This window comes from Denticeps clupeoides, chromosome 6, assembly GCF_900700375.1.
Source record: "Denticeps clupeoides chromosome 6, fDenClu1.1, whole genome shotgun sequence".
Lineage (NCBI taxonomy): Eukaryota > Metazoa > Chordata > Actinopteri > Clupeiformes > Denticipitidae > Denticeps > Denticeps clupeoides.
The window spans coordinates 15,770,031-15,796,976 of record NC_041712.1 but is presented as its reverse complement, the minus strand read 5'-3'; the positions used below and the strand labels follow the sequence as shown (position 1 = coordinate 15,796,976).

Sequence of the window (26,946 nt, the reverse complement as noted above, 5' to 3'; positions counted from 1 at the left end):
AACCTTGTAACGTTTTAAATCGTATAGTATTTTCCTATAATCTATAGGAAAAATAAAATATATATTTGACTATATTTACATGGTTATATTATAAACCATGCAAAGCTAAGGAAGAATTTGTAAAAATGCATTTCTCCTTTTTCTTTATTAGCTTTATTAGCTTGCTGTTCATTTGCTTTAAGCTGTGCTTGCTGGTAAGGAATCAGGTGTGGAATAGAATCGGACAGGACATTGTTGCAGCCCTGCAGGCGTGGCAGGTGGGTGTGTGCTCTTTTGGATGTACCTGACACCACCGGGGAGTTGATGGTGGTCATGGTGACATTGCTCTGCTGCAGGGAGCCAGCAGGTACCACAATGCCTGAGGGATTGACTGAACTGGAGACTGACGTCATGGAGGGAGAAGAGCTCAGCAGATCCTGGAGGTCCATAAGGGAAAGTAGAAGATTCAGCTGAGAATAACATAGTCTTGCTGTTTATACTGTTGGCTTCAATTAATATCACGGCCAGAATGTGGCTAAGAGTAACATTTTGTTATAAACGCTTAACTTAATATACTATTTGCCAAAAATATGATACTTGATAAAGTTCGGTGACCCGCCCTCCCCAAAAAAATGGGTCCAGTCATTTTATTAAGTAAAATCCATTTAAAGAAATATAATATTTGCACAATTCCATCATTTGTTGCTAGGTGGAGGCGGAGACAATTCCTGAAAATCTACTCAGGAGGTGGGAATATAATAAAGGTGCAAGAATCCCATTCAAATTCAGGCCCGTGTCTGAATGAAGGTAGCCCAGACCTGCTGCATCCCGTGACTGGTGTGGGTGGGGGAGTATGGGCTGCCCAGGTCATTCCTCAGCAGGTTGTCACTATGCATTTTGGTCTTGAGGCAGGTGATGTAGCGGTTGCAGAAGTCCTTGCAGAGCTCGTTCACCTTCTCCAGCTCGAGCAAGTGGATACGCAGTACCTGGATGGCCTTCACCATCTAAGTCAAAAATCAAAATCATCATTAATTATCAACTTACATTTTCATTGGAACAGGTACAGTGGACAGTAATCTCTTTTAAACATAAAGCTTTCACACGGACTGATATTTCCTAATATTTCAGCTCCCACAATGCAATGAAGAACCCCTCTGTGCAGTCACAGGTAGTCTCTGGTGACCAGACTTCCCTTTAACTGGCCGTCCATGTGACATTCTTTCAAAGTCAGCACTCAAGGGCAGGCGAATGGGCAAAAAAACGCTTGGCCAAGGAGGGGATAAATCTGCCAATTACCGCAGCTCATTTAATCAGGGCTCGGTGCCACGGCAGTCGGCGTGCGGGTGTGCGCTATAACTGTCGCGCAGAAGAGTTAGTGCCAGGCAGGCCTGCCCGTGACCAGTGCCTCGTAAAGCACACAGATGCAGAGTTAATTGACTGCGCCGCACTTGTCGGCCGAGCACCCCGGTAATGATGAACACTGACCTTTTGAAGCCCCCCTCCTCCTCTTAATTCCTAATTACAGATAGCTGTCATGCGGGCCGAGAGAACAGAGGGGGATTTTTGTGGAAGGGGGACTTTGTGAAAATGTGGGACAAAATTTTAAGAAAAAATAGTGTGAAGGAAACAGGGTGACTTTGCAAATAGGAGCAGCTTTGAAACTTTTGATTTGGAAGACGTGCTGCTATGCAGTGAAGAGAGAACCAAGCAGCAAGGGACTGCCTCTGCCAGCAGAGGGAGCTGTGGATACAAAGGTGGCGATGGAGCTCACCAGATTGTCCAGCTCTGGGTCCTCGCTGAAGAAAGGCTTGTGGTCCTGTTCCTGCTGATGAACGAAGTTCTCGATGTCCACGTCGAAGCTGGCCGAGGTGATGCACTCGGAGCCCTGTGTGGCCTGCTCACACTTCTCAAACAGCAGGGCCAGCAGGGGGAAAAGGGGGTGTCTGGTAAGGAGGATGAAAAATTACAGATATTTGAAGATTTTAAAAGACAAAGAAACATGAAATTAAAAATAACAATGTCGACACTTCTACCTTTATGATACATTAGTGCATCTGTGCATGTTTGTATTTAATAGTACCCAAAAATTGTACATGCTATTCGTATGTGTTCCTGAATTTGAGTGTTTTTCCATCAGTGTCTGCAGCAGTCTCTGTGTAAGGTGTGTATGAAGAAGGAATCACTGTCATATTTCTGTGTTTGTTTCCATATGTGTGCATTTATATTGACTTGTATGTGATTTGCGTGTGTGTGTGTGTGTGTGTGTGTGTGTGTATGTTTGTCTCCTCCCTCTGGAGCTCTTCCACGCTGTTTGAGCCGAGAGAGCCACAGGGCCGTGGGTCTGGGTGAGGGGGGCCCTCAGCTCTGGCTGTAACCCATCGCTCTCATTTGCAGCCTTTAATAGCCCGGTATATTAGACTCTAATCTGCCTGATCCCAATTTAATGTGACTCCCTTCAGACGACGTGAGAGGAATACTAAGCAGGGGCGCTGCGCGCTGCGCGCCGATCTGCACTCCCCCTGGACTCGTCCACCGCTCAGGCACCAGCCTCTTCCTCCTCTCTCCAGTGCACACTGCCGGGCAAGGGGAAGGAGGAGCGGAGGTCTCTCTTTCCCTCTTTATCTCTCTGGATCATCACCCTAAATGCTTTTTGAGACCATCAGCTCTGATGCGTACAGGATGTCCTCAGTTTTTAGAGACGGAAGCTGATGCCGCTGAGCACCTCAGATACGGATGGGAACCTGTTTTTGCTGACATTGTTATCCTCACTGTTACCCTTCTTTACACCGGGACACTTTTATGAGCGTACTCTGTACACCGGCCAAGCAGGCCCCAAAGGCTGGTGTCAAGGCAATATGACACTAGAGGGACTGTGGGAGTGGCAGGTCTCACCGGGCAGGGAAGACAGCAGCATTATTGTGTACCAAATCGAGGGTATATACAAACAATGTTAAGAAAAGTAATAATTGGCAACTCTGAAGTCAGAAGGAGTTGTTCTTTTGTCTCACACAAAAAAAGCTATTTGCTGGGCCAATGCACCAGAAAAAAAAATGAAGCAAAATAAAGAATAAGTTAATACAAAACAGCTCTAACAGGTTTCTGTAGGCTTAAAACGACTCATATTTTAATTACGAGGCCAAAAATGGAAGAGACAGAGTGCACGGCTAATCTTTAACCTTTAAAAAATGTGCTGGCCAAACATAGCAAATTAAGGGCTTAATGCTATTTATCTCTCAGCCCGGCTTATCATCTCATTTAACCAGTGTATTGGAAGGGGGCCTTGACAAGTCACAGCTGCCTCGGAGAGGGGGGATGACACACACTATTCTACCCACACACAATGAAAAAAAGTTTTGCAGGGCTAAAATTTCCCCTCCAGAAAAAAAAGGAATGGTAAAAACAACAATATGATAATTTGACAATCCAGCTGTTTTTAGTTTTTTCCTCTTTCTTCGGCAATTCAACAACATCTGGTTTGTTTGACTGACGGCCCAAAAGCACTATAAACAAGAATCTCCCTTTTCCCCCCAAAATAATTGTAAAAATCCGTTTTTGCTCCTCATGTCTGAAGACGGAAGTGTGAAAGAGGGTGCATGGTGGCCGCCTCAGGGGCAGAGGAAAGTGAGAGGCCATGGCGACGCCCCGCACCGGAGCTGGGACGCCTGGTGCGAAGCCAGAAAGGCAGGCGCTATCTGCAGTGCGGATGGGTTGAAGACGAGCGCCCCGGGGGGGAGTTAAAGCGCCCATAAAAAGTGCCATTTACAGGACGAAGAGGGAGAGGGAGAGGGAGAGAGGAGTCAGCAGAAAGGCTCGACTACTGAAGCACAGAAAATCTCCACGGAGGCCATCTTCATGAATCAAAAATCCGCACAGGTCTCTGTCACTTTCCCCATATGCCATCGCATGACATATTCGTAACAAAGAACCTTCCCCTTTGTTCTCATTAGGTGTCACTAACGGTAAATATTCTATAGAGATGGCTGGTTTCATTTAAAAATTCGTTTGCGCTTATATGATCACAAGAGTTGCAGACAGAGAAAATATTCCGTAAATCAAAGAGTCCCCAGAATTTGGAAATAATAGCAGCCTGTTTTATATTCCTCTTTTCTCTCTCGTGCTCGCTTGTTCATGCTGTTGTTGTTTGGGTTGCATGCTGGCCCACCCACGGGGCACTGGGGAGATGGGGTCTCTCTCTCTCTCGCTCTCCCGCTCGCTCGCTGTGTTCATTCGCCATGTTTGCCATCCTAATCAGGGCGACTGTGTGCGCGCCGGCTTTATTAAATCCTGGCTTGTGGCGCACCCACGCTGTGCTCGTGCTCTGTGGGCCCCTCTCCCCCAGGCTACATGTCTAGAGCTGCGCCCCGCGTTGGGGGCACGCAGGGCCCGCCGTCAGGTTTAATGCGAGACCCCCCCCCCCCCTCCTGCTGCATTTCGATTTCCCGCTCACTCTCGGGCTCCCGTACTGTTCACCTGTGTTGAGGATAGTATGGAAGGGGAGATGCCGTTGGACGTCTGGTGGGTGTCAGGACACACGGGCCTAGGCGGAAGGGGCTGGAATTTTTTGGTTATGGCTTCTGAATGGTGGTCCTACATCCTACTAAGACAGAGGTGTAAGAAATGTAGGTTGACCATTGACTGGTTTGTTGCCTACATTGAACTGCTGCCTTCGTGTTTTTCTCATAAGACCCTACTTGCCGCTTTGTACATCATGATTACAAAAATGGATGACGTGTCCAAAACCACAGCAGCACCCTGTTGCTGCAAATGTTATGTTTAGTTTAGAAACACTTTATTTGAGAAAATTCACAACTTACATTCAAAATTGCTCTTTATGACCTGGCTAGTGAATTCAACTTTGTTTGACTGTTCATACACTCAGAACAAATTAAGATACTTCTGATTGCATACAAAGTCCAGGTAAAGCTCATGGCACTGGTAAAATGATAATACATCACTGACTGACAGCAGGAAAACACCATAACGGCTAATGGTCACTTTAGATACAGAAAGATTGAGGCCAGTATAATTCCCCCCCAAAAAGAAACATAGTGTCACTTTGTAACAGCAATCAAACAATAATCTGAAAGCCTTTCAGATATGCCTGTCTTCTCCACACCCCATCATGCATAGGCCTGTCATAGTCTTGTAAAAGCTGTCAATGTGAAAGGAGGGAAATCCTTGAGGCAAATGCCGATAAGTCAGCCATTTAACATGCTGGCTTAAAAATGGAAAAGGAAAGAAAGAGCAAAAAAAACAAAAAAAACAATGTTCCTAATAGTACAGGAAGTGCAACACCATCAAACAGTGAGAGTCATTAGGATGTTGAGAAGCAAATGACTGCAAAAGCTTTCACAGCAGCAAATGTAAACAGACTTTATGGTGCATTACAGAGGCCTCGGCACTCTGGTTACCCCTTCCTCTTTTTTTTTTTTTTTTTTTTTGCTCCTTTTTTCAAATTAAAAGCCCTCCCGTTGTGTATGATATGGGCTGTCTGCCACTCCGCTGCACTGCTAAATCTCTGCTTTATGGAGGCCTCTTCTTCAGGGCCCCGCAGCTGTAGCCTGTGAATTCCTACATCCACTGGAACTCGATAAACTCTCAGCGTGGAAGCGCACACCAAGCCCCCCCCAAAAATCCTGTCTCAATGCAAATAGATGAGCGCCCCAGTGAAACGGGGCATCAACCGTGGAATGAAATGGCAACATACCGTAGGGCAGCCAGAGCTTTTCACAGACACACGCACGTCGGATCGGCCCACATTCATCCTACAACACATTCACTTACTGGAGATATGGACATGGAAGACATCTGTCACCTAATCCAGGGTGTAGATTTCAGACTAGAATTTAGAACTGGTTCCCCTGTAAGAAGGGTAAAATCTATGAATCCAGTTAACAGTGATTGTGTTGGCCATGTGATGATAGATCTGGCCACATTTTTAATATACGCATTGCATTCTTAACATTTACAGAGCAAATTTCCATAATAGAAATGTGTTCACAGTTCAATGAGAATAATATGTGTGATTCTATATTTCCTTCCCTCTTCTTCATTATAATGCAGTTATCATCTACATAACACAGTTAGAGTACAGTGCACTGCCAAGTCTCATACATGTGATTTCATTTGCACTGAATTAAATGAGGGCAATTAACCTGTCTTCATATAAATAAGTGATTAGGGGTGGTGGTGATACAATACGATATGATGTACCACAGTACTGCTGCAATTTTCAGTACAGGCCAAACGTTTGGACACACCTTCTCATTCAATGTGTTTTCTTTATTTTCATGACCATTTACGTTGGTAGATTCTCACTGAAGGCATCAAAACTATGAATGAACACATGTGGAGTTATGTACTTAACAAAAAGTGGAGACCTGACCTCCACAGTCACCGGACCTGAACCCAGTCAAGATGGTTTGGGGTGAGCTGGACTGCAGAGTGAAGGCAAAGGGGCCAACAAGTGCTAAACACCTCTGGGAACTCCTTCAAGACTGTTGGAAAACTATTTCAGGTGACGACCTCTTGACTCTCATGGAGAGAATGACAAGAGTGTGCAAAGCAGTAATCAGAGCAAAGGGCGGCTATTTTGAAGAAACTAGAATATAAAACATGTTCTCAGTTATTTCACCTTTTTTGTTAAGTACATAACTCCACATGTGTTCATTCATAGTTTTGATGCCTTCAGTGAGAATCTACCAATGTAAATGGTCATGAAAATAAAGAAAACACATTGAATGAGAATATGTGTCCTGTACTGTACATTACTGATAATGCTGTAAAGGGATGTGACTTTCAAGTCACATGCGGTTTCAATTCTGAACATTTCTGTGCCCACTGCACCGTCATTTCACTGCAGATGACTTCCTCAGAAACGACTATTTTACTTGGGTATGGGCTGAAAATGGCCAAACTATTCTTCTAAGTGGCTCAAGTCCCATACAAGAGGGAGACTCCACAAATTTCAACACATGCTTCATTGAGTATGAAGTAGCCTAGATAATTGGGGTATCACAGGTTGATTCCACTGTTAATAATTAAGAGACCGGATAAGGATGGAAGAAATAACTGGAAAACAACACACACGCACAAGACACCAGCAATTAGTGAAGTGTCTAACGGAACAGCAAACGCAACAGTGCACTGACTGCCAAGATGAATTAAGACAAAGTTCTGGGCTTATTATTATCGAGCCGCCCCTACAACGTTATTTATAGCACAAAGTGGGAGGTCTTTATGCATAATGCTGTTTCACAACAATGGCTTATAAAAAACAGAAAGGCTAAATCTGAAGATAAAACTGTATCGGAGGCAAATTTTGAGTTTATTAGTCATATTGTCGTGTTTAATCCAGACGCCCGTGGAGGCTCCAGCTTTAAATGTCTGCCTTCTTTTCATTTGGGCAATTCATCCCACGCCATTTTTCCCCGGCAAGAGATTATCGAAATGAAGTCAGATGGCTGATAGCCGCCTGTTATGCCTGTGGATATATCAAGCATGCAGATGCATCACAAAGTCTGTCGATGCAGAAAGGGGATGGTTGCAAAGTGTGTATGCCGAGAGGATGGTATCTGTATGCAAGTGCATTGATGTGAGTGACTTTGTGAGTTGGACCAAGTGGGTGTGAATAGGCGCGTGTGTGTTTTTTTTTTTTTTTTTGAGGGGCGGGAGCTACAGGATCACATTAACTGGGTCCAGGCTGAGTCTGTGCTTTTCCTCGCCGCCCGCGGCCACCCTCGGGCTGGCTGCTCACATCAAAGGCCGCGTTGTATCTCAGAGTAGCTTAGAAATTCAGCCGCAGGCCTGGGGAGGCCTTCACAGCGCTTGCCTCGGGGGGTGAGCAGGGGAAGATCCACAGGGCAGAGTATGAGCGGGCAGGAGACGCCAGTAATCAGAGCAAGCCAGGCATAGCGAGTAGAGCGCCGAGTACAGGCATCAGAGTGTGCCGTTGCACAGTAAGACCCAGACAAACCGGCAAATGCAACCTACATAACAAACTCTGACAAGAAAGTAACATATACAAAAAAATATGTATCAAGGAGTATTATGATTTTGAAATGGTTTTATTGTTGTTACAGGTCTTGGCCTGCGACAGTGTTAGCATGGGACTGCAAGAATTCTAAATTATTATACTTATATGACTAAGTGAATTGATTGCCTACAAGTAGTGAAATTTATCTTGCATGCTGTGATACTAGAGCTACTCGGCAACCATCAAATTCTCCCATCACTTATTTGCTACCTAAATTGCTGCTACTTACCAATTGCTCATAACATAACATATTATTATAACATAGATATTAATGCAACTGATTAAATCTGATAAATGACAGGCAACAGTTAAAAAAATGATTTCTTTAAAATACATTTCAGCGTGACTGCAGTGGAAACGCACGAGTAACTTACTTTGGAGTTTCTTTGGACAACAAATTTGGAAAATAAAAACAACAAATGCTGCTTTCTGATTGGCTGGCAAGTCACATTTCTTACTTCTCAGTGAGAGATACAAGGTATATGACATGTGAGTGTATATACTGGTTGAAATGCATGTCACACTGTCACTGCATGAGACTGCATATTTTCATTTCACGCATAACAGGCATATTTCAATTAAAAGCACCGTTACTCCAGCTACACCATTTTGTAAAATATTCACAAAGGACAGCACGCTCCACAAATCATGTATATGTGTGTGTGTGTGTGTGTGTGTGTGTGTGTGTGTTTGTGTGTGTATATATTATTTAAGTGGGTTCAGTTAGGTCAAGGTAATAAAGTCATAAAGAAACAATGATATGAAAGTAGGACTAAAGGATTTTCTGGGCTTCTGGGATTGGAATAGAGCACACAGCCCCCCAAAACTAATAGACAGAGGGAAACCGGGCAGCCGTGCATGGACGTTCCGTCCTCCTTACCTGTAAACAGCTCGCTTGTCGGATTCCAGCTGAGCCTGGGGGTCAAGAGTCACGCTGACTGAGTTGGTGCCAGCGTTAGAGGAGGCAGGGATGTGGACCTGCTGGGGCTTGGAGTTCTGTTGCGTGGTGCCTGTCATCTGAGAACGGCAAAGAAAACAGTCAGGACCTCAGAACACATTAGACGTTCTAACGAGGGTTCCGCACATTCCATCACTTTGTTCCACGTTCCTCGTGGCCTGCAGCTAGGCAATGCTATCTTATCTGAGTTCAATCACCTCAGACCTACTGTGAATTGAGGCTTTTCATTGTTTCATCTAAAGAGGGAATGCACATCAATGCAGAATAATCAATGTTATCTTTAAAAATCACATTGGAGAGAAAGAAAAAACAATTTGTGTAAAATATGTTACTTTTATGTTGTTCTTTGGCTTTGCTTGGGGTGCACTTCCCATCTTGACACAAGACAATCATTTGCCTGTGTGCCATTCTCTCTCTCTTTCCCTCTTTTCCTTCCTCCTTTCTGTTTTTCCTCTCCCTCGTGATGAGCCTTTGAAAATGAGGCCCCTCCCCCTCCCGTGTTGGTTTGGGAAGGAAGCTTCAAATCTTAATCTCGGCTCCAAATGGGAAATAAATTAGCTTCTTCACACTTAACTAGCTCTCATTTGCATCTTTTTTGCGCTCCTGCAGCTCGGGATCCTTCCCCTGGCACTAATCCTCCGGGCAGAGGGAAACAGTGGTGCAATGGGGAGGGGGAGGTGCAGCGCCAGAATGGCACTACCCAGTTTGCAATGCTCTTAAAGCCCATAATGGTGAGGACACGGCTGTAGGGCAGGCTCCATCCCATGGCCAGGTCATACGGAACCCAAACTCACTACACATATATGGCTGCTTTGCCTTTATTAGCATGGCTATTTTCACAGAGAACAGCTCATTTGTGTGATTGTGATTAAACACATTTCAGATGATTGTGATTAAATAAGACAGTTTTTCAGTGCCTGGTGCCATTTTCTAAATTAGATTGTCAGCGCAAAGACAGAGCACCTTTGACATCAAGAGATCAACACCTGATCTACTTCTAAGTTGTAATGTAATAAAAACACAGAATAAATCCAATAACATTGACTATGCCTCTTTAATGCTTGAAATGAAGACCAATATTTTATTTGGTTTTGAGCTGAACTGTGCATCACTGCAGTTCTAGTGACACTACACAAAATAGTAAATTTCTTTTTTAATGAACCAGGTATAGAATGGGTATCAAAAGGTTTCTAGACCCACATCAGCACATTGAATTTTTATGGTGAAAGAATGAACACAAAGGCCAATGAGAGAAATATTCTTTATTGAACTAGGAATCTAAAGCAAAAGTGCAAAAACTGGCGCATTATACTATGCTTTTCACAGTGTGGCACAAGGACTGACCTGTTGACTCTCCTGGTACGATGGTGGAGGAACACTCTGTGTGGCCATCATTGTCAATGCTGGTGCTGGGGACACATGTTGCATCATGGGACTGCTTCACATGGAGGCTCTGAGGGGACATTGCATCACAAATGTATCTTTTTTAAGTAATGTAAATCATTACTTAATTTACATTGATTACATGTCAAATATTATCTTGATAACTATGCCTGGTATGTCATGATAACCACAAACCTAAAATGACAAGATTATTCATGAACAGTAATAAGAATATAAGAATTTATTATTCTAAAAAACAATGATTAATACACCAAATACAAGTTGCCGCTGTCATTCAGTAACACAGCAAAAGCCCTCTGCGCATTACAGGATGGCCTTTACCTCTTATGTGCACTCGTGTGGAAGAGGGGAACACTGACAAAGACTCTAACTCCTGCTCTTTCTGTTGATGAACACGACAACATTGCCCGACCAATCAACAACTAATTAAAGCCGTTGTCAGTGGACTAATTGACATTGGCCAGGTCCAGGGTGCTCTCACGAGACTGCACTGTTTGGAGCCCCATTGCAGATAATTGGCCCCTCGTTACAGCATATGGACGCCGAGACCCCCTGCTCGAGTCACGTACTTATGGGAAAACATTACCTGCCTGCCCTTATTTCGCCTTACAAACCTCTCTCCGCCTGTTTCTCCCATGTATTGATAGGTCTCCTCTCCTTCCATGACCCTGTCGATGCGCACGCCACGGGGGACCTCTGAGGTTAATTAACCTCTACCTGCCCTGTAAATGACCCGTTCAGGCATACTTGGCAGACAGCACGCTTGATTTTCCATGGAGCAATCTGTCTCTGAGTCCAACAGAGCAGTGAAAAAAATATACAGGTGGTCCCCAAACGGTCATCTAGGACCGAAAAAAAACACTGGCGCTATATGAAGGTACATGCTGACAAATGATTTTTCTTTTTTTTAAATTGGTTTTCATCAGAGAAGCTAATCAAAATAATCATAAGGCCTTGTTGGCTTTTAAACGTGATGGCAATAAGATAACTTCACATGATATGTTTGTGCTACCTACAGAATCCCTACAGAAGACTTTTTATCAAGGTAGACCTGTTTAAACGTCAAGATCCAGGAGAGGGAAGTCCATCAAGAAGTAAGACAGGACATGTTGCTGTCTGTCTGGGATGGAAAGAAGCAGTTCCCACTGTCATCAAATGCATCTTTTGTCCTGGCAACAGACACTGGAAAAGGCCAAGGGTGGCCAAGAAAAACTTGCAGCTATTTCGGGATCACATGCACACAACAGCGTCTTAGTAATCGCATTGTTGTCAACATCAACACCTCAGTCCTCCAAATGTCAAGCTTCGAAGAAATGCACAGAATTTCCCCGGCACAAATTGGATTCTGGCTTTAGATTGCATATTTTATGAACCTCATCCAAATCATACAAACTGAGGATGTTGTGCGTGTGATTTGTATACTGATTACAAACCCGTCGCTGTGTTCTCATTCCAAACGGTATCAGCCGAAAGGCATCTTCACCGTTATCTGTCCTCATTTTAATTGCAAATTTGGTAAGTGAGTTGGTAATTAAATGGAAAATTGCACATTAATTGATGAGACTAGAGATAAAGCAATTCCAATTATTGCACAGTATTTTAGGAGGCCTCTCAAGCCTTGCTCCCTGGAGAAATGCACCACCTAACACCACATCGCCGTAATAAAACCATAGCAAGCACTCACAATAAATACACTCGTGGGCGGAAATGCTCAGGTTGCATTAACACATAAATGGAGCGCATAGATCACGAGGGGGCCGAGGAGTTGATGCACAGGATTTCCCCTTGCTGGGAGTAGATATCGATGATGGCGTGTAGCCTGCCCTTTTTAAAAACACGCTGTGACATGCCTGCACATCCGGCACATCGACCCGAAAACCGATCGACCCTGAGCACCGAGACGTGCCGTGCCTCTCCTGCCGTACTTGAGACCAACGTAGAAACCACCACCCCCCCCCTCTCAACCAGCACTAACTCTGCTAATTACCACATCATTTGAGGCTGAGTGTGGCAGAACAAACTAGCAGGAACAAGGTCAGGAATTTACTAAAGAGCACTTCAAAAAGTGTATGCATTGCATATCAAGAGAGAATAGCCAGCAGTCAATTTCATAACTCAGCTGCATGCATAAAAAGAAAAATAAAATGATGAAAAGAAACTTCAAAGACTTCTGAATTGGAAGCAAAGCGGCGGAGCATGCTTTTGTTTAATCAGATTCCATTTTTTTTCTCATGATAATTAAATATGTGGCAAGTTTTTCACTGAATGCTTACCTGTCACTGTGATAAAATGATGCTGCAAAGCTGCACACTGTTTAATTCCTAAGCATCCTAAGGATGTTTTACACCTACAGCAAAATAACATTTTCCATGACAGCATATGAGTTAACTGTACCAGGTGATAATATCAGATCACTTATAAATCTGGTCTGTAAACAACAACTGAGCCATATATCACCATAACATTGAACCCAATATTACTTTGGCGAGTAAGACAAGAAGTCTTACTAAGCAACATAATTTTTTTTTGTTAATTTACAATTTGATTATTAAAGCAAAAAAAATCTTATACAACAAATGGAGTACTTTCCAGCAGTCATCTTATGCAATCGTGCTAATTGTTGGTATTGGATATTGGCCTGATGCTAAGTCAAATAAAATAAAATAAAATATAGATAGTTTGAAACAAATTATGAATTTAAGGCCAAGATATTGTTATTGATGTAGGGATAAAATGTCAGACTGGTGCATTTACAATGTTTTCCTGTTGTTAGTTGATTAATGGAGCAGGGAGGGAAATCATGGATAGAATTGCACGGGGTTGATGGAGTCCAGGCACATGAGAAGCAGAACAAGGGAGACACTTAGCGTCTGTGAGGAATGAAAAAGCTCAATCATTAGGCCTCCTACAGCAGACTCTTCCGAGTCCTGCCTCCTGAAAGGCTAAAGTTGTCATCAATAAATCTCGCCGTGATCTCTGACCACGATCGTTAGCCCGTCTGATAACAGCGGATAATTTATACAAGCATCGGAGAGAGGGAAACTATCGACGGGAGAGAGTTCTGGATCCGACCCACCTCTCCTCCTCTTTTCTCTTTTAGATCCATAGCGCTCGATCTTGAGATAGTGCGAGTGCCGGTTAAACATGGGCTAAACAGGAACAGGTGATGTCTGGAATGCTGGTGGATGTGGTTAAGTCCAAATGCACAATCCTGAAGGAACGTGTCAGCTCAAGGGGGATTTAACATTCCTGCTGTTTACTGCATGTCCTGACATATTAGGAACAATAAAGCGACTGTGCCTTATCAAAATGGACAGTTGCGTGAAAGAAAAGCACCGACGGAATGCCTGTTTTGGATCCGCGGCCTGTCAGCATAACCGAACCTACAACCAGGCATTTGAAATTGGCAGAGGTCTGAGAAGGATCTTCAAGAAGCACGTGTTCAACAGAGTCGAGCTGCGATACGGCCCATCCGTCTTAGAAGTTTCATCAGTCGCAAATAAAGGCCCAGGAAATTGAAATGAATAACATTAACGGCAGGTGCGTCACACATCCCCCCCCAAAAATATCATGAATCTTAATGCCCTGAGTCATGGCATGTCTGAGGGGGATAAATAAATCAGCACATCTGAATACATTTTTGCAAATAAGAACCCCTTTACCGCAAGCGTGGTTTGCATTAGTCAAAGCAGACTGGGGTTTTTGAGGGGAGGGAAGGCAGGGGGTTGTTTGAGTGGAAGCCCTGCTAATGAAGTGGGGGAGAAGAAGGACCAGAGGCCTGGACCGGTAGGTCTGGTTGTGGCCAACAGGGCACAGAGCCTCCAGGCCAGGAGAGCTGTTCCCTGCCCTCCTCATTAACCTGCTGGAGCCAGCAGGTAGCAGGCTGGTCCCTCGCCCCCTGCCGTAGCCAAACACACACGCGCACACACACACACACACAGACACACACACACTGCGTGTTCATAAAAACCACACCTGAACGCTGACAACACATACAGCAATCTCCATTACTGCATAAAAAAGAAGCCTAATTGTGTTTGCCTTGTAGATTGTGCTGTACAGAATGAAGGAGGGTGGAAGAACGCGTCAGCCCATCCAATTTAACTTTAGTTTCTGTTCCCTTTGTATTTATGCAAATGATTGTTTGGATGTAACAGATTTGGATTTGATTGCATTCTGTCCTGCTTTTTAAAATTAGATTAAAGACTTTGCTAAAATGGGTGTTGTTGGCGTGGTGAAATTTTGTAATTCCCCAAAGTACGATGCTTCGCATGCAAACTACCTCATTAGCATGGGTAAAAGCCTCTTTTTTTTATAAATCTTCCAAACATAAAGAATGTGTACAGCATGAAAACATTTCATACTCTGGGAAATCAAAAATTTCCTAAATTACACAATTCTCTCTGAATACCATAAAATACCTGATGCACCCATACACCCGCATCACACTAAAAAGTCCAATAACACATTCTTTTTTATAATAAAATGACACCCTTAACAAGTTTAAAGTACATTTCTGCGGCTCTATTAAAGCAATGTACATTCAAGAAAGGTGATTCTAACAAAGTGTCCATTTGAAATAAGTTTAATATCCGTAGTCTTTAAATCCGTGATGTAATGCTTTACTATCGGTTAAGACTTTTTATAACAGTTCCCCGCAGGCTATGCACCCTTGTTCCCATTCTCCAAGTCGTGTCAAGCTGGCTGGAAATGTAGAAGCATTCTGATGTTATTAGTGAGCACAAGAGTCAGCGCCGCGTCCTGCGGTTGACACACTGCGGTCGCATTTCCTCTCTAAGCTGATAAAAATCAGAATATCGACGGCTGAAATTCCGCAGAAATTGGAACTCCTGAGCTCACAGAGAGGAACATAATCTTCCAAGAGCTGGCCGTCAAAATCATTTCTCTCCACTCTCATGTTGAGTGGAGATATGCGAGGGGACAGTGTGGCACTTATCTCACCCGGCATCAGCAGGCCTTTTTAAATGGATAGCTCCTAATCTCCTCATGAGTGAGCGAGCTCTGAGCCACTCGCAGTAGGGTAAAAAAAAAAAAAAAAAAAAACTTTGTCAAGTCGAGCCATGAGACATCAACATCCAAATGACAAATGTGCCATATCATACCGACGCTGCCTGGAGCATCACTTTGTATCACAGTTCTGTCTCCTCGTTCAGATGACAGATGGGCTGCAAAATTCTGAGAAGACAACAGCGAACACCACGGGCCCAATCCGTCTTATCGGAATTAAATCTTTAAAATGGGTTTTATTTACCGAGATAACGTGCCTCCGACCTGCAGGAACAGCATTGTCTTTCAGGGAAAGATTTCAGATTCTTGCAGTGACAAGACTACGGATACACAGAATAGCTCCAGGACTCTACCATGGTAATTAATCCTGATACTGAGAGACACTGAACTCTATTATATTACTCTATTAAAACTCAATTGTGGAGATATTTTTTGCGTAAATTATGTCACCTTCATCCTAAAATGAAATGGACCCACCCACAAAACCCAGAATCATTTAATGATAAGCATGAAAATGATACAAATCCTCTGATTTGACATTTTGAGCATTTTTGTGTGACACCTGTCAACTCTTTGGAGGCTATGGACATTTAGAGTAAGATTCACGAGAGTTTCCTGTCTTTTCCTTGGTGATTGCTCTGTAACCTTCTCATATCATCATAAGCAGCTTCATGAGGTGCTAATTAACATGAATGGACAAAAAGCAGCCATTTCCTACTCTCAATGTAGGAATTATTCTGGACTACCACCCCATTGGTTGATGAGAGAATGCACAATCATCTGTCATCTTAGCCAAAGTTCTCTGCTTTGAAGAAGTTCAACTTGTTCATTGTTCAAACTTGTACCTCTGCCCTAAGAGGGTGTCCTTGTCAGGCCAGCCATAGTCAGATCTGGAAGTCAATGACCTTCATCCTGAGCATTCTGTCCAGTTCTACCATCACAAAATAAAAAGGGAGCGAGCAAGTGTTAGGGCAGAGCAGCATGGGCTAATGAGGACTGGGGGATTAGAGGGCTTGGTCCTCAGCAGATTCCTCACAGAACTGTGCGGGTGTCAATTTCAAAAGGGCGTTGAGAGGGGGACACGTACACTGGGATGCACCAGGGGCCTCTGTCAGGGACACAAAGGGGCAAATTATTGTTAAATGTGCAGCCTCTCAGACCCAAGGGGAATTCGGCATCAGGAAACAGCAACGCTCAGATTCTGACTCTAACCTATCAGAACTGCCTATTTTCGGGGTATTTAAATGCTGTCACATAATCCTCTATAAATTACGGCGCCGTACACCCAAAAACTGCAAATGTTTTTCCTCGGTGACTGGTCATTTTGTATTATCACGTAGGACAAAGCCAAGGTGAGGAACCTGGGAGCCGGCTGCCACAGGAAAAAGGGAAGAAACAGCCATTAAAACCATCCCTAAGAGGCCCAAAACCGAGAGAGAAGATAATGAGGCAGTGTTTGCCGCTCTTGGCCAAGGCAACCAATGTTTGTCTTTGCGTTAAGGCTAGACTCGAGCCGAATGGAATCCTTGGAAACTCCAAACAATCCGATATTAAATTTCCTGCGAAATGCCATGGCGAGTGAGGGAAGCATATGTGGAGATCACAGAGCGGCAGGGAGAGCGAGACATAGTGCGCGAGAGAGAGAGAGAGAGAGAGAGACAGAGCATGATTTTGAACTGAGGAGCCCGGGCTATTTTTACACGGAGGACTTCTTGCTTTAAGGTCACAGCCCTGTGCCAGTTTTCCTGCGCTGCAGGTGCATTGCCAGCGCTTGACCATGTGTTTCCGTCAACACTGTGGCATCCTGCAATTCACCACTCTGGACTTTACAAAAGAATCATTCGGTAATACGAGGAAATTGACATAAGCAACAGGGTAAAAAGCATGGTCAAGTTTCCTTAGAAACTGCCTTCTGGAAGTCAAATGGGATCACAGCTGCTGGATATGCTCACTTTAGAAAGTCATTTTACATTTACATTTTTGTCATTTAGCAGTCGCCCTTATCCAGAGTGACTTACAATCAGTATTTACAGGGACAGTCCCACCTGGGGCAGCTCAGCGTTAAGTGTCTTGCTCTGGGACACAGTGGTAGTACATGGGATTTGAACCTGTGACTTTGGAGAGTGTGTTACCTACTTGGCAACTACCACTCACCTCTCAGGTGAATGTAAGAAAAAGTCCATCCTCACCAAAAGCCCATATCTACCCCCGGCCCCATCAATATGTAGAAGTTATGGATCCACTTTGTAGAATTGGTGTTCCGCACTTGGCAAAAGAAAGTTTTGGGGCGATCCGTAAATGTATTTCCAGAAAAGTTCCTGGCAGAAAAAGGGCAACTATCCTTGCATAATCTCCGAGATGTGGTCATATTCACATTCGCGCGGACATAATGGGAGGAAATTGTGCGTGTCTGTATAAAATGGCTTTATAAATACCCACCAACGGAGGCCGGCATAAGGAACAGACTGCCAGCATCCCGTGGGAGGCCAAGCTCTTACACGCTGACGGAGGAGAGGTGGAGAGTGAGGGAGCGCGGGCCTTCCCCTGGCCGGACATCTGGAGCGCATTAGAGCACAGGGGACATTGGATCCCCCCCGAGCTGCCGGCAGGATGGGTGGCCCACCAAAGGCCCCTTTCAGCAGCATACCTAAGTCCTCTGTGATTGATAGTTGGTCTGCCTGCTGAACACACGCACACGCTAATACACACACACACACACATTCAAAAAGTCTAACGCTGAAAGGAGTGGACCATGTCCCAGTACCTTTAAAAGCACCATGAGATGTAATACCCATCACGTGCCTTTAATGCACCTTTTATTAGTTACCTACAATTCTTTACAGCCTATGTGATTTATTCCTAATTGTTTTGGCAACATTTTTAAAAAGGTTTCAAACTGCATATGACTGAATTAAATATATATATAATTGCACATTAAAAAACATACCAGTATTAAACATTTGCACAAAACAGGAGTGACACACCATGTCAAACACTAACTAGTTTGTTCAGTAGGTCCCCCAAAAATAGCACAGAGCTGTCGAGGACTCCACTATACCTCTGAAGGTTTGCTGTGGAATCTGGAACCAAGCTGTCAGCAGTTAGATCCCTTACGTCTTGTAAGGTGTGAGGTGGTGCCTCGATGGATCAGAATTGTTTTTACTAGACATCCTACAATCCTGTTTGGACTGAGATCTTGGGGATTTGGGGGACAAGTCAACTGCTCAAACTCATTCCAAAAAGGGGTGTACTTGGTCAGCATTTAGGTAGGAATGTCCACATAAATGTAGGACCCAAGCTTTACAGGGTCATAGTAGCCTAGTGGGTAACACACTTGTCACCTGAAAAACCAGAAGATCACAAATTCACAGGTTTAAACCCCACTTACTATCATAGTGTTCCTGAACAAGACACTTATCTGAGAGTGTCTCCAGGGGGACTACTGATTGTAAGTTGCCTCTGATAAATTCCTTAAATGTTTCCTTGCACCTTCTTTCATTGCTCTGTGGTCCAAGTGTTGATGCTCACATGTCCATTGCAGGTGTTTTGGCTGGTGGACAATGGTCAGCACTGGCAGTCTTACCAATTTGCAGCCCCATACCAAACCATGTGTTCTGACATCATTCTTTCAGCATTTTGAGCTATAGTAGCTCCTCTATTGGATCAGACAACATGGGCCAGCTAACACTCTGCACATGCATCAGTAAGCCTTGGTCTGCTAGATCACTGGTTTTACCATGGACCACTGACCACTTCAGATCAAGAATACCTCAGAATACCTACAATTTAGAATATGCTATGGCCCAGATGTCTAGCCATCACGATCTGGCCTTTGTTAAGTCATTCTCATTCAGCCATTTTTTCCTCTTTCAAACACACTTCCTATTTATCCCACCCATTGCCGCGAGCGACTGTAACATAACTTACTTTGTCTCTCATAAGGTTATGGCTTATTAGAGGTATATAGTTTGTAATAAGGCACTATGTGTGAATGTACCCATTTCGCATCACAACTTTTTACTTACAGTTTACTGTACAGTTTCTAATCATGAGTTTCAAATGAGTTTAAATAGTAAAGCCACATACTTGTTTTTATTTATAAATTTTTTTGGTAAATAGGAAAGGAGAGACATGAGGAAGTGCACGCAACGGCAAAAGATGAGGAGTTAAAAAAAGCAAGAAAAGGCGACATTTCAAGTAAATGGCATCCAAAACCCACTCCAATTATCTTTGGCAGCCATGCCAGCGAGACTGACTTAATTAAAGTGACTTGAGAGGGAGGGGAGAGGAAGAGGAACGGAGTGATTGAGGGGGCAGACGAGTGCATATCAGCAGCGAGCACAAAGCTGAGCACCAGCGCCGTCGACCACTCTTTCTCTTTTCAATTTGACTTCAAAGAAAAGAAAGAAGAAATAATAAAGCAAGGGTTCGGTACCATTTTGGGCAATGTAATTGCACTATTCCTATCCAATGTTTTTATCATTATTCGGTATACGACAAAAAAAAAAAAAAAACACATGAAAAAAGAATAAAAATGATTTGATTCCCCACTAAATCCCCCCAATAATCCTCTCGTGCCTTTCCAAGTCTGCCTCCGACGGTGACCTTTTCGCAGGAATCCTGTTTCCATGGAAACCCACCCCCCCCGCACCCTTTTTGTATATATGTCCATTGCCATTTTGACAATTTTGATATTCTTTTAGACATAACTGCCCTAATTTGCTGCCTGCGTTTGACATGCCCGTGAATTCGTATTTAGTTCTCACTTGCGTGCACTGAACCAGATTTGATTGTGCAGTCCCTTGTGTCTTCTGATGGTTAATAAAGAGATGCCATGATTTTACCTCGCATCGCAGTTGTTTGCCTAAATGCTCCGCAACATTTTATTATGTTGAAGAAGATAATAAAATGTTTGACATCCCTTTTCCCAAATTCGTTATCTCCTTGGTGCTAATTGCTGCTCTTATGTCTCCCGCCTCTCGCTGCGATGGCAATGCCGCGCGTGTGAGATGGATGCCGCCGAGCGTGAGGCATCTGGTAGGTAAGGGTTGTACAGAAGGACTGTGGGTGGCAGCTCCATCCATAATGTGCGATGACAAAAATAAACTGCCCTTAACAGATGACAATAGGCATCGCACACGCCCGCTCCAGGGGTAAGCAGTTTCACTTTCAAAAAGCTGATTTGTGCAGCCAGACTTCTGTCGCCTGAACTTAACAGCGCAGGTGATCAACTGAATAAATGTGGGAAAAAGAGAGAGGAGAAGAAAAAAATAAAAAGTCTGCGGCGTATCCGTGCCCTTCAAAACAAATTAACATAGCGCGCCGCATAAACATGCTCATTTTTATGCAAATACCGGACATAATGGAACAACGAACATGCTGCTACCAGACAAGTACTAATGATTAAAATGACACAAAATGCATATAAAATGGCGGGGGGAAATGGCAAACAGTCAAGTGGTGCTAAGTGCCGTAGAACAGAGATGAGCGGGGACTCTGGTGCATTATTCTCCACGGCCTGGGCTGCTGTGGGCCAGAGCTGTAGCCTGGAGATAAGGGCCAATCCACAGGCTTCCCCGAGGGGAACGGGAGAGGTGGATGCAACAGCGAGGGGGCTTGGCTGACATGACAATGCCTGTTGTTTAAAGGCCAAAAGCACAAGGAGCGTTTCGTCCATTTTTCGTCCATCTCTGTGTTCCACTGTCTTGCCCCTCTGGCCGCGTTTCTTCCTCAGCAGAACCTCATCTCTCTCATTCTCTCTCTCTCTCTCCGTTTCTGTCCCGTTGTTTCATCTCAGGTTTTTTTTTTTGTGTTTCTTTATGTCCTCTCTTGTTCGTTCCTCCCGGCTCTGAGAAGCGGAGCATTCCCCTAGGTTGAGCTCAGCACCGAGCGGCCGGCTCTCAGTAGCAGGATTGTTCTCGGCACGCGGGCCCTTTGCCAGTTGCCTAGGAGACCGCCATACCAGAGATCTGACCCTGGAGGCTTGTGCCGCTCTGCCTCAGCAGGGGCCTCTGGCAGCTGTGGTACAGCTGTTACTACCAGCCCGGGCTTCGGCTCCGGCCTGCAACGCCGCCACCGCTAACGCCCAACTCACACATTTGATGTTTTCGCAGGTTTTGCTCACATGGTCTGCCGCCTTCAGACAGTGATAAAACAACAAAGCATAATAAAGCATTTTTTTTAAATCACATTTTGCAGCCATTGTCCAACACAACCAAACATAATTTTTTATGTTAATTATAATAATAATTATCAATATGAATACCTTTCTGTAACGTTGTTATTACGCAACTATTACTTGCTGATGAACAATGCAGTAAACTGATTAATCATGTCAATCAATACTAGAATTATTAAAATGTTATCTTTTAAAAAATAAAGATTTATTGTGAACACTAATTAAGTTGATATAAACATTTTTAAGTGTGTTGCTCTACTTGCATTAAATGGACACTGTATTACAAAGCAAGTCTGATTTGTTGCTATTATTATATATACTATATCAGTCTTCCTGCTCTCTAAATATTCACATCAGCATCAGCCACATCACGCAAGGTACATCCAGCTGTGGGAGTGCTGTTGTGTGTTTTACAGCCAATTCCAGAATCTCTCAGCCAATCGAATTTTTAAAGCTGGAACAAAAGGTTTTACAATGCAGAACACTGTTCAAGGTTGTAGAGTCACATATAACTAGAAGAAGTAGAATGAAACAAAAAAACAGCAAAGTCACTGGCCAGTAAATCTGTTCTAGGGTGGTAGTAGCCTAGTGGGTAACACACTCGCCTATGAACCAGAAGACCCGGGTTCGAATCCCACTTACTACCATTGTGTCCCTGAGCAAGACACTTAACCCTAAAATTGCTCCAGGGGGGACTGTCCCTGTAACTACTGATTGTAAGTCGCTCTGGATAAGGGCGTCTGATAAATAATGTTAATGTAAATGTAAATGTAGTCACGGCTGTTTGCATTATACACACACAAGTGTTGGTTGCATTACACACAGAACCAGAGGAAGTGTTGGGTGCATTACACACACAGAACCAGAGGAAGTGTTGGGTGCATAACACACAGAACTAGAGGACCTGTTGGGTGCTTTACACATACAGAACCAGAGGAACTGTTGGGTGCATTACACACACAGGACAAGAGGAAGTGTTGGGTGCATAACACACAGAACCAGAGGAAGTGTTGGGTGCATTACACACACAGAACCTGAGGAAGTGTTGGGCGCATAACACACAGAACTAGAGGATGTGTTGGGTGCTTTACACACACAGAACCAGAGGAAGTGTTGGGTGCATTACACACACAGAACCAGAGGAAGTGTTGGGTGCATTACACACACAGAACCTGAGGAAGTGTTGGGCGCATAACACACAGAACTAGAGGATGTGTTGGGTGCTTTACACACACAGAACCAGAGGAACTGTTGGGTGCATTTCACACACAGAACCAGAGTAAGTGTTGGGTGCATTACACACACAGAACCTGAGGAAGTGTTGGGTGCATTACACACAGAGCCAGAAGACGTGTTGGGTGCTTTACACACATAGAACCAGAGGTAGTGTTGGGTGCATTACACCCAGAGCCTGAGGAAGTGTTTGGTGCATTACACACACAGAACCAGAGGAAGTGTTGGGTGCATTACACACAGAGCCAGAGGAAGTGTTGAGTGCATTACACACACAGAACCAGAGGAAGTGCTGGGTGCATAATATACAGAACCTGAGGAAGTGTTGGGTGCATAATATACAGAACCTGAGGAAGTGCTGGGTGCATTACACACACTGAACCAGAGGAAGTGTTGGGTGCATTACACACAGAACCTGAGGAAGTGCTGGGTGCATTATACATACACAGAACCAGAGGAAGTGTTGGGTGCATTACACACATAGAACAGGAGGAAGTGTTGGGTGCATTACACACAGAACCGGAGGAAGTGTCGAGTGCATTACACACACAGAACCAGAGGAAGTGTTGGGTGCATAATATACAGAACCAGAGGAAGTGTTGGGTGCATAATATACAGAACCTGAGGAAGTGTTGGGTGCATAATATACAGAACCTGAGGAAGTGCTGGGTGCATTATACATACACAGAAACAGAGGAAGTGTTGGGTGCATTACACACACTGAACCAGAGGAAGTGTTGGGTGCATTACACACAGAACCTGAGGAAGTGCTGGGTACATTATACATACACAGAACCAGAGGAAGTGTTGGGTGCATTACACACATAGAACAGGAGGAAGTGTTGGGTGCATTACACACAGAACCGGAGGAAGTGTCGAGTGCATTACACACACAGAACCAGAGGAAGTGTTGGGTGCATAATATACAGAACCTGAGGAAGTGCTGGGTGCATTATACATACACAGAAACAGAGGAAGTGTTGGGTGCATTACACACAGAACCTGAGGAAGTGCTGGGTGCATTATACATACACAGAAACAGAGGAAGTGTTGGGTGCATTACACACACTGAACAAGAGGAAGTGTTGGGTGCATTACACACAGAACCTGAGGAAGTGCTGGGTGCATTATACATACACAGAACCAGAGGTAGTGTTGGGTGCATTACACACATAAAACAGGAGAAAGTTTTGGGTGCATTACACACAGAACCTGAGGACGTATTGGGTGAATTATACATACACAGAACCAGAGGTAGTGTTGGGTGCATTACACACAGAACAAGAGGAATTGTTCGGTGCATTACACACAGAACCTGAGGAAGTGTTGGGTGAATTATACATACACAGAACCAGAGGAAGTGTTGGGTGTATTACACACAGAACCAGAGGAAGTGTTGGGTGAATTATACATACACAGAACCTGAGGAAGTGTTGGGTGCATTACACACACGGAACCAGAGGAAGTGTTTGGTGCATTACACACAGAACCTGAGGAAGTGCTGGGTGCATCACACACACGGAACCAGAGGAAGTGTTTGGTGCATTACACACACAGAACCTGAGGAAGTGTCGGGCGCAATTATACATACACAGAACCAGAGGAAGTGTTGGGTGCATTACACACACAGGACCAGAGGAAGTGTTGGGTGAATTATAAATACACAGAACCAGAGGAAGTGATGTGTGGTACACATTTTGTAGATATTACTTTACAACAGTGGTAAATTATGAAAATGGCTTCTTAACCAATATAATATAATGGAAGAAAACCAGGAAGCCTTGCAAAAAGAAAATATATACAAAAGTCAGATAATTTAGCAGCAGTCATTAAGTCGTTTTAATATAATTATTCTGGATATAATGACTTTTCGGGTTGTGTACGGAAAGTCTCATTTGATGTGTGTGTATGCGTGTGTGTTAGTACACACTGGGTTAGAAATGGGGGAGGGTTTGCTGTTTCGTTTCTTTCACGTGAGTTAAAAAGAGCAGCCTATGGAGCGCTTTTTTGGCTCTTCCTCTCCATCTGTTTTGTTTTCCCTTCCATCTTCTTTTTTTGATGAGCTGGGTCTTCAGTCCCCCCAATAAAATCCCATTAGCTCTTAATGAAGTCGAGCTTGCAGCCTCTCGCCCTCACCTCATTTAGCACGATTGTCTGGCGGCCATTAGCATGGAGGCAATTACAGCCGAACGGCGAGAGTAATTGGAAATGCCGACAGGGACCCCAAGAAATGGGAATAAATAAAAAAATATTCAAACTAATAAGCTTCCATTGAGATGGGGGGCTGCTAAGCTAAATCAACATAATTTTAATCATGCCTGCTGAAGTAAAGACTGAGAACAAGGGGCTATAGTGGTGGAGATGATGGCTGGGGTTGAGGTGCCCAGAGTGGTTGGATGCTAACGTGCATTAATTAATCGTTACATGCATTATTGGTAACCGTACATGATCAGCACAATTACGCCTCTTCCAGTGACGTACTGAAATGCGATATTAATTTTCTGCTCGTTTGCAGACAATGAAAATATTTTTAACCTTCAACATCTGCTCCTGCTAGAGAACGTGGCCTCAGGTTCTTACAGAACAAAATTCAATGAATTCCACACAAAGAGACCCTGCTTAAGACACACATAGAGTGCAAAGATACTAATCAGCAATCATGTTGAGCATGAGAATATCTGAGACAAGAGGCCGCTAATACGCCCATCTCAATTATAATCAGTCATTTGCGAGGCATTTTCGAGAAACCCACTATGAATGTAAACAGTGCAAACACAAAGAACACTCTAAACAAAATACTACAGGCATATAAAATTCTCTGGAAAAAACGTGTCAATGTTTGTGTGTTTATGAGCGTGTGTGTGTCAGTGTGGGTGCTTTTCCTTCCTTAAAGCCACTCATAATATTTGGGCAGCCAATTTCTTTTATATGTCACAATCAGAGAATCAAAGCATTTTCTGGAAATGCTTTTTTCAAAGCATCCACTGTTTTAAAAAAGTACATTTGCATAAAAAGAGCCAGCATTCCATATGTTCATATCTAAATGAGAATTGAAATTGTTTTTTTTGTTTTTTTTGTGGGTGAAATTAGGGTAAAGCAATTGTAGATATCTACTGACTAATGTAATAAATGATTAATTCAAGAAAAACAACAATTCAGATATGTATATGCTCAAAGTCTAGACAATAAATATGGAGAGATTGACAGACAGGTGTGTGCTTTGTCAGGTTTGCAAAATGAAGAATGTTGCTAAAGACTCATTAGTTGTAATGGTACTGGACAACATGCTGTCCTCATCATGGATCATACTTACCCGCCTCCTCTGCCCACACACTTTGTTAATCCTATCGTGTTAAATTTGAAGGTCTTTCAATGTCAGACATTCTGGGCGAGTGTGCTGCATTCATTGCAAATTGTTCACACTTTGGCACAGTGAATCAGTCACTTAAAATCTAAAGAGCGCATTGGTTATGTACAATTTAGTAGGTCTTTTTTTTTTTTAAGGCCAAAGGAGCTGCAGGGGATATTTAATATATATTAATATATTGCTATATTGCAATTCTTGGCCTGATTCACACCATTGAAAATTTCCTTGGAAGTGTCCTTGGGCTTCATAATGTGTTTTTATGTTTGGCAGTAGAAGCTTCCCAGAGCCTTGCTTCAACTAAAATTAAGTGGCACAGTTAGGTCATCTTAGATCTTCTGAAACCCAACACTAGTTTCTCAGAACGAAATTACACATCAAAAATAAAAAAAAACAAAGGGGAAATTGGACTACTTAAAATTCAATGTTTCTATATTAAAGAGAAAATCAATTTCCAGTAAACTCATGAAAAAAAAATTAAAAGTTGTAAAAGAACAGAACATGTAGGTAAATATGATCCATTATATGTAGATGATATTATACAGTATCTTCATATTCTGAGTCTGTTTTTATAGACCATAGAAATATTGCCTCTATTATTCAGTAGCTGCATAGTATTAATGAACTTCAAACATGGAATAAAGACATAAGTATCTGAGCCTGTTCAGTAGTCATAGACATGTTAAGATACAGATATAGACGTTAAGTATTTAACAGGAATGATGTCACAACCTTAATTGTCTATATGTTTCTGTTCCTTCCTTGCA

The 26,946-nt window shown here is 43.4% G+C and overlaps 1 protein-coding gene and 1 long non-coding RNA gene across 2 annotated transcripts in view; one reads left to right on the top strand and one right to left on the bottom strand.

The window, feature by feature from the left end:
• The window catches only part of pknox2 (pbx/knotted 1 homeobox 2), a 49,383-nt gene that overhangs the window by 5,669 nt on the left and 16,768 nt on the right, over positions 1 to 26,946 (bottom strand). The window contains exons 3-7 of the mRNA XM_028983290.1: positions 10,317 to 10,425; positions 8,895 to 9,031; positions 1,751 to 1,922; positions 798 to 983; positions 284 to 416 (exon numbers count right to left, since the gene is read on the bottom strand). Coding sequence (XP_028839123.1) covers positions 284 to 416; positions 798 to 983; positions 1,751 to 1,922; positions 8,895 to 9,031; positions 10,317 to 10,403 — 715 coding nt within the window. The 5' untranslated portion in view covers positions 10,404 to 10,425. The remainder of the gene's footprint in view (positions 1 to 283; positions 417 to 797; positions 984 to 1,750; positions 1,923 to 8,894; positions 9,032 to 10,316; positions 10,426 to 26,946) is intronic.
• LOC114792301 (uncharacterized) lies at positions 1,813 to 3,062 on the top strand. The gene is made up of 2 exons (XR_003750106.1): positions 1,813 to 1,925; positions 2,439 to 3,062. It is a non-coding gene; the product is annotated as an uncharacterized LOC114792301 (long non-coding RNA).